This window comes from Capricornis sumatraensis, chromosome 8 (assembly GCF_032405125.1).
Source record: "Capricornis sumatraensis isolate serow.1 chromosome 8, serow.2, whole genome shotgun sequence".
NCBI classification, from domain to species: Eukaryota; Metazoa; Chordata; class Mammalia; order Artiodactyla; family Bovidae; genus Capricornis; species Capricornis sumatraensis.
In genome coordinates, this window is record NC_091076.1 from 85,128,889 (window position 1) to 85,137,304 (window position 8,416).

The 8,416-nt window shown below is 51.4% G+C and overlaps 1 protein-coding gene across 1 annotated transcript; it reads left to right on the forward strand.

Moving 5' to 3' along the window:
• Positions 1 to 443: 443 nt before the first annotated feature.
• On the forward strand, positions 444 to 2,974 carry PLD6 (phospholipase D family member 6). The gene is made up of 2 exons (XM_068975874.1): positions 444 to 861; positions 2,727 to 2,974. Exons 1-2 carry the CDS (start codon positions 444 to 446, stop codon positions 2,972 to 2,974), a joined length of 666 nt encoding a protein of 221 aa, XP_068831975.1.
• Positions 2,975 to 8,416: the final 5,442 nt, after the last annotated feature.

Sequence of the window (8,416 nt, forward strand, 5' to 3'; positions counted from 1 at the left end):
CGGTCCTCGCATTGTTCCAGTTTGGACCTGTGTGGGTTCCTTGCCACTGCCACCTGCACCCCTCAGGGCCAGGTGCGCAGGCTCAGTGGGCGATGGCGCTGACTATGCAGACGCATGTGGGAGGCGGGTAGTGGGCACGCAGACGCACGTGGGTGGTGGGCGGTGGGGGCGCAGGCGCACTGGGAGGGAGGCGGTGCCCTCGCAGGCATGCGCAGTTGGCAGTGAGCGCATAGCGCAGCAGGCGGGAGCACGTGGACAGTCGGCGCAAGGTTGCGATGGGCGGCTGGCTGCCTGGCCCTCACGCAGGCGCAGTTGGCGGTGGGTACACGTGACCTACTGGCGTGCAGGCGCAATGGGTGGCTGGCGTACGTGCGTGGCAGGCACGCAGGCGCAGGATGCGGCCAGCGTACGTGGCACGTGGGGCCTAGGTACGTGCAGACGCCATGCGGCCGTTACGCTGGCAGGTGGCTGTGGTGGCGGCTGCTGGCCTCGCGCTGGTCTTGGAGACACTGCCCACCGTGTTGCACTGGCTGTGGGTCAGGCGGCGGCGGCGGCCACGGCGCGAGGTGCTGTTTTTCCCATCGCAAGTGACCTGCACAGAAGCCCTGCTGCGGTCCCCGGGTGCCACACCCTCGGGCTGCCCGTGTAGCCTGCCCCATGGCGAGAGCTCACTGAGCCGGCTGCTGAGCGCCCTGCTGGCCGCCCGCGTCAGTCTGGAGCTCTGCCTGTTCGCCTTTTCCAGCCCGCAGCTGGGCCGCGCCGTGCAGCTGCTGCACCAGCGCGGGGTGCGCGTCCGCGTGGTCACCGACTGCGACTACATGGCCCTCAACGGCTCGCAGATTGGCCTGCTCCGCAAGGCAGGTAGGCCGGGCGCTGGGCCACGGGAGGTGGAGGCAGGACTGCGGGGCGCTTGGGGCAGCGTCGGAGGACTGGGGAGACACTCGCGTCCCTTGGCAGCCTTGCAGGGTCTGGGGAAAGTCCGGGGTGTATAGAGGAGCTTCTGTGCAGAGTCTTTAGCCCGAAACCTGGGCATGAACCCCAGAGGGGCCGAGGCTGGAAGCGGGTCTGCAAGCAAAGCCTTTCAGGGACCTAGAAGTCTGTTCAGGGCACAGGTGTGCAGAGATGCAGTGTCGGCTTAAGGACCAAACGGAGGAGAAGGTGTTTTCTCTTAAATTCACTAGTGAATCTTCTTTTGGGGCATCTGAAATGAATATTTAAAATAAGGTAAGACGTGGAGCTGCAATGGTTAGTTAGTGAGCAGGTAATTTGTTTCTTCAGCTGCCAAACGGCAGGGAAGTCAGGTCTCTGGCGAACCTGCCCCTCCCTGGAGTGGGAACGATGAACCCGGGAGTATGAGTAATTGCAAGGATGTTCTAAGTTGACACCTGCCTTACTTGGAAACTCCTCCGCCTGCCCCTGTGTGATGCTGTGTCCTGCGTGAACGATTAGGAGTCCGAACCTCTTGCCCTTCCCTCGGTCACTGAGGCCCCTGCAAAGGTCATTCTTGCATTAGCGACCGTTTGACCTGCCCGTTCTCGTGGCCACTGTGCCAGGCACGTGGGGCCCTTGAGAACTGTCGTGGCTGCTCTCCGCTCACCTGGGGTGGGAACATGGGTGCATGCTACCGTGGTCCTCATGTCTGTGCAGGGCGGGATGGAGACGATGTCAGTGTTGAGGACGTTGACTTGGGCTCTTCCTGGCAGCTTTGCGATCCTATGTTGGTTCTGTTGTTGGGGAAGCTTGGCTGTTTCAGCACAGCCGTTTTCTTGTAGAGAATTGTAGGACCTCAGATTTGGCAAGAACCTTGAAGGGACCCCACAACCAGATTCCAGCTAACCCCTTGACTCTCTTCTGAGGGCGTCCCTGCGGTCGTTCTTCTCTCACTGCTCAGCCATCTCCTTGTGTTTGACTGGACAGGTTCCAGGTTCCAGGTCCACAAGTGCAGAACAGGACTGTACGGCAGGGAGGTCTGGCAGAGCAGGAGCCCTGGAGGTGCCCAGGAGGGTCATGGGTGGGGCGCAGACAGCTGCTCTGAGGAGTCACCTGCGTGAGGGCCTGTTTTGTGGTGCGAGGAGGGACAGGCAACCCTGTGGCCGAGGTGCACATGTTGAGGCGGGTGCGCGAGGGGCCCTGAGCCTCAGCAGGAGGGGAGGCCGCGTCAGCTGGGTGGTCACGGGGCCAAAGCTGAGGCTTCAGGTCTGGAGCCTAGTGTCTTCTGCGCAGGTCCCCCCGGGCTGGTCCCCCAACTTCACGAGGTCCTGATGACATGAGGGATCTGATTCTGGGCCCGAGTGAGACCTTAGGGGCACATGAACCCGAGATCAAATGGGTTTTGCTTCAGTCGCTGCTGGCTCGTTTTGAAACCAGTAGTGGAGGGTGATGTGTGTCATATACACTGGCGGGGGTGGAGAGCCTCCCCCAGTCAGGGCTGGAGGCGTTTCCAGAGAAACTAACTCTCCTGTCCCTGCTGCCGGCCAGGCCTTCTCCTGGGGCTGGTGGGCCCGGCCCCTGCCTGGCTCAGCCGCTGTCACCACCCAGACCTGACGGTGCCTGCGCCACTGGACACAAGCAGCAGTCAGTCCTGTGAGCACATCCACGCTGGAGAAGGAGCCAGAGCTCGGGCGGTGGACAGCGAGAGGAGGGGCTGGGGAGGGAGCGGGGGGCCCCGTGCGGGGCAGCCGGAGCCCCCGAGCTGCCGGGCAGCAGCAGCGTCTCGCTCTCCGCAGGGATCCAGGTCCGGCACGACCAAGACCTGGGCTATATGCACCACAAGTTCGCCATCGTGGACAGGAGGGTGCTGATCACTGGCTCCCTCAACTGGACCACGCAGGCCATCCAGAACAACAGGGAGAACGTGCTCATCGTGGAGGACGAGGAGTACGTGCGGCTCTTCCTGGAGGAGTTCGAGCGCATCTGGGAGGAGTTCGACCCCACCAGGTTCTCCTTCTTCCCTCAGAAGGAGAGGGCTCGCTGAGGCGGGCTCCAGGCCAGCGGCCCCCAGGCTGGAGTCCTGCCGAGCTCCAGCGAAGAAAGGGGGCTTTCTTGCATTGAGTAGTGACTTTCCTTAGAGAGTGCAGGCTTAGCAAGGACAGAGACTGTCCTGCAGTGGAAGGGAGGTGCTTCGGACTGGGTGCCTCCATCAGGGTTGGAGAGGCAGCAGATCCGAGTCCCTTTCCTGATTCTGACGCCTCCCGGGTCCCCCAAAACTCCCTTGCCCCGCCCCCCCATGCTCCCTTGCCCTCCCCCCACATCCAGCCTTCAGAAGCTGCTCCTGTTTGCGCACGTTAGGATTGTAATTTTTGATGTTCTTACATTCAGGGGAGTTTGATTGTCTATGTAGACTTGACCTTCATTCACCATGAACCTGAGGCCGTGCTCAGTATCCCTGAGGCAAGGTGGGTCCTAGGGGTGGCCTCACTGGGCTGTCCTGATTTCTGGCACGGATGTGACATCTTTGAAGTGTTCCCCCCACCCCCCGCCAACGTAGTGTTTCTCTTGATTTAAAGTTATCTTTGACCTAGGATGTCGGACAGGTAAACCCAGTCAGAACTCAGCTGAAGTTGTAAAGCGTGGTTCTTGGGTTGGAAGTCATGTGGCTTCACAGTGACAGTGCTTCTCCCCTGAGCTGGGTCCCCCTGAATAAACTTGCTACCGTTCCTGTCCAGTTGCGTGTGTGTCTGCCTTTTCATGCAAATAGTGGCTTTGCGGGGTGGGGACAGCATCCAGCCATTTAGAACCCATTGGCCAAGATAGTCTCCCAGAGAGGAGTGAAGACCTGGGGGTGTTCCTGGGGGACCCCACTGTCTCCCAGAGGAGTGAAGACTTGGGGGAGCTTGGTGTCTTCTGAGCAGCTGAGCTGATTCCCAGCCATGCTCCTCAGTGGCTGTCCGGCCCGTGGGGCTCAGCGCCCCCAGCCCCCTGTCCGCAGGGCTTGCTTCCAGAAGCACCTACCACCCAAGACCAGCCCCACCGTCAAGGCTGCTGTTGACAAAAGTTGTGAGATGGTTTCATCCCATGTAGCGTTTTATTTCACTTAATTTGATTTATATTGTTTTCATTATAGTTGTCTTTGTGGTAGGAGTTTGAACCTAACCTAAATTTTAGGTAACAGGTATTCTGTCCTGAGGGCCCAAGGAGGCGAGCACTGAAATCAGCCTGCAGAGTGGAGGCTGTCCCTGCTGAGGGTGGGCGACTGCATGAGGTGACCAGAGCCCCGCGCTGACGGGAGAGGCGAGAGGAGGGGCGGCTAGGTCGCAGCAGGGCTTGGGCCGAGCCCAGCGTGTCCAGTCCTCCCAACGAGCTGGTGGGGGTCACTGCTGAGGCCGTGGGAGGTCCCAGGCTTCCAGCTGGTGAGGGCGGGTGAGCTGAGCTGTGGATGTGCATTTGGTGCAGAAGACAGTTCAGGCTGAGTCTGGGGCTTTGTCCTGGGCAACAGTTGTCCAGAGTGCGTCCAGAGCTGCACAGGTGCGCTAAGGAGACACTGGAAGTGAAGCTGACATGCCTCGGGGCAGTAACCGGAGGGGAAGAGGCTGGGAAGGGACTTCTATAGTGTGTGTCCGAAGCTACATGCTTTGTCCACCAGATTCTGGCATGAACAGGACGTTTATAGGAGGTAGTCAATCCCAGGAGGCTTGGCAGTTACTCCCTAAGAGAACTAGATGCGGCCCCCTCTTGCTGCCCCCCCAGCCCTGCCCCACAGCCTCTCGTTCAGCCTGTAGTTGGGGCTCAAGCTTGTCATTTTAACCATGGGACAGGGATGCAGCCTAACAGCACACGTGGAATGTTGGCACCGTTACACGTAAGATGTTTTAAACTTTTGAGAACTTCGTGATAAAAGAAATCGTCTTGGTCGTAATGTGACTCTGCCAGTCTCCATGTACCTGTCAGATTCAGGAGAACGTTGGAATGAAACCATGCAGCTACATTGCTTGCGCTGAACTGCCTTTTTAAAATAGTTTTTCTATTCATTTTTGGCTGTGCTAGGACTTCGTTGCTGCGAGGGCTTCCCTTAATTGTGTGGAGCAGGGGTTCCTCTTCCTGTGGGTGTGGGCTTCTCATCGCGGGGCATGGGCTCCAGGTGTGCGGGCTTCAGTAGTTTTGGGGCACAGGTTTAGTTGCCCTCTTTACCACTGGGCCCCCAGGGAAGCCCCTGAATTGGTTTTTAAAGCAACTGACTGCTTTAAAAATAACACTTCATTGAGATTCACATACTATAAAAGTCACTATTTTAAAAGTGCGCAGCTGAGTGTATTTTTGTATATTGACAGATTATTAGTTGTCAGTATGTTGACAGAGTTATTTGGTTGTTATTTACTACAGTAGCAGGGCTGTGCAGCCATCAGTACCATCAATTTTGAGAGCATTTCCTTCACTCCAGAAAGGAACCCATTTCTGTGGGTTTCTCGCTGTGGATGTTTTGTATGATGGAATCCCGCAACATGCGGTCTCAGTGTGATCTCAGTGTGCCCCTCCTCTGCCTAAGTGCAGTGTTTTGGAGGGCCATCCATGCTGAGCCAGGTGTCAGCCTTTTTTTGCTTCTTTTTATAGCTGAATCATAAGTCTGTATGGACAGATCACACTGTGTTTACCTGTTTGTCAATTGGTGGACACTGGGGTTGTCTGTACGTTTTGTCTGTTGTAAATACAATGCTGTAAACACTCATACAAGTGTCTGTGTGGACATGTTCTTGAGTCTTTTGAGTATATACCTAGGAATGGAGTTGTTGGGTCATAAAACTCTATTTAACCATTTTATAAATTGCCAGATGGTTTTCCAAAGCAATTGAACCATTTTATATTCCCACCAGCAGGTATAAGGATTCCTTTTTCTCCACATCATCACCAGCAAAAAGCTATTATTTGACTTTTTTAAAAGTTATTTTTTAAAATGGAGGTATAATGAGGTACAATATTATGTAAGTTTTAGGCATACAACAGTGATTCATAATATTTGACGGTTATAGTCCATTTGGAGTTGTTACAAAATGCTGCCTATATGTTGTATTAAATACGCTTGTCACTCATTTTGTATGTTGAAGTTTGTACCTCAATTCACTACTCTCATCTCCCCTCCCCCTCCCGTCTCCCCGCTGATGACCACTAGTTTGTTCTGCATATCGAGTCTCTCCCTTTTTTGTTTTTACTAGTCTCTTTTATTTTTTAGATTCCACGTGTGGTACCATACAGTATTTGTCTTTCTCTGACTTCGCTTGGCATGGTACCCTCCACATCCATGCATGTTTCTGCAAATGGCATTATTTCATTCTTTTTTTTTTTTTAAATAGTAGTATTCCTTTGTATGTATGTACCAGAACTTCTTTATCCATTCATCTATGATGGGCATTTAGGTTGCTTCCAGTTTCTGGCTATTGTAAATTGTGGTGCTGCGAACATCGGGGTGCGTATATCTTTCCTAATCAGTGTTTTCATTTGCTTTGAATATATGGCCACGAGTAGAATCACTAGGTCACATGGTAATTTTTAACTTGAGAAACCTCCGTTTCTCAAATCCGTCGTTCTCCGTAGCGGCTGCACCAGTTCACATTCCCACCGGTGGTGCAGGAGTGTTTTCTTAGCCCACATCCTCTCCAGCATGTGTTATTTGTAGTCTTTACGGTGATGGCCATTCTGACAGGTGTGAGGAGGTGTCTCATTGTGATTTTAATCTGTGTTTCACTGATAATTAACGATGTTGCCAGTTGACCGTGCGCATGTTTCATTTATAAAAAATTTCTATTCACGTCTTCTCCCCATTTTTAAATTGGGTGGTTTTTTTTTTTTGATGTCAAGTTGTATAAACTGTTTATACATTTTGCATATTAACCCCTTATCAGTCATATTGTTTGCAGATATTTTCTCCTATTCAGTAGCTTGTCTTTTTGTTGATGATATCCTTTGCTTTGCAATTTCTAAATTTAATTAGGTCTTATTTGTTTGTATTTGCTTTTATTTCCTTTGCTTTAGAGACATTAAAAAAATATTGCTACAATTTAGGTTAAGAAGATTCCATCCATATTTTCTTTTAGTTTAATGGTTTCTGGTCTTACATGTAGGTCTTTAATCCATTGTTTTAAAATGGAAGCAGAGCTGATTTACAGTGTTGTGTTAGTTTCAAGGGTACATCACAGTGATTCAGTGTGTATGTATGTATGTGTACAGCCATACATATATGTTACTAACCTTTTTCAGATTCTTTTCCATAAGAGATTATTAAAAGATACTGAATGTAGTTACCCGTACTATAAGTCATTTTTTAAAAATCTATTTTACATACAGTAGTGTTTGTTAATCCCAAATTCCTAATTTATACCCCCTTTGGTAACCAAGTTTGTTTTCTATATCTCTGAGTCTGTTTTTGTTTTGTAAATGAGTTCATTGTATTTTTTTTGAGAGTCTACATAGAAGTAATACATTTGTCTTTCTCTGACTTATTTCACTCAGCATGATAAACTCTGGGTCCATCCATGTTGCTGCAAATGGCATTATTTCATTGTTTTTTATGGCTGAATAATATTCTGATTGTTTGTATGTACTGCCGCCTCTTTATCCATTCATTTGTTGATGGGCATTTAGCTTGCTTCCGTATCTTGGCAGTTTAAACAGTGCTGCTGTGTGCACTGGGGTGTGTTATCTTTCTGAATTAGTGTTTTTGTCTTTCCAGACGCATGCCCAGGAGTGTGCCTGCAGGATTCTGTGACACCTGTCATACTGTCCTCAGTAGCGGCTGCACGTTTACGTTCCCGCTGACAATGTAGGAAGGTTTTCTTCTTTTCCACACGGTCTCTAATCGGCCCTTATTCCATTTTGAGTTGATTGTTATGTATGGTGTGAGGAAATGTCCGGGTTTCTTTCTTTTGTGTGAGGCTGCCATTTTTCCAGCAGCTGTCTGACTTTACATCACCAGCCTGTTGGGTGTGAGGTGCTGCCTTCCTGTGGTTTTACCTTGTGCTTCCTGAAGGACTGGTAACGTTGAGTTGTGTTATTTTTTCACCTTGTATATACTCTTTGGAGAAATGTCTATTTAAATCCTTTGCCCAGTAAAAAAAAAGTCGCATTGCCTGTTTATTGCTGGCATTGCAGGAGGCTTTGGCGCCCCCTCCCACCTGTGGGCAATCTGTTCGCTTTCTGGGTGCTATTGTTGCAGTGTGTAATTTATTTTGGTATGGTTCAGTTTATCTATTTTTACTCTTCCTGTTTCTGCTTTGGTGTCTTGACTAAAAATCACTGCCCAGCCAGGAATCACAAATGTTTGCTCTTTTCTCTGAAAGCCTCATATTCAGGTGTGTGAAGCATTGGGGTTAATTTTTGCACGTGCTGGGATGTAGGGCAGTGGTCTCCAACCATTTTGGAACCTGGGACTGGTTTCGTGGAGGACGATTTCTCCGTGACGGGGTGAGGTGTGGCCCAGGCGGTGGTT

Coding starts and splice junctions, on each gene's coding strand:
- PLD6 (XM_068975874.1), top strand. CDS start 444: ATGCGGCCGTTACGCTGGCAGGTGGCTGTGGTGGCGGCTGCTGGCCTC. Junction 862..2,726: donor TGGCCTGCTCCGCAAGGCAG/GTAGGCCGGGCG, acceptor CGCTCTCCGCAG/GGATCCAGGTCCGGCACGAC.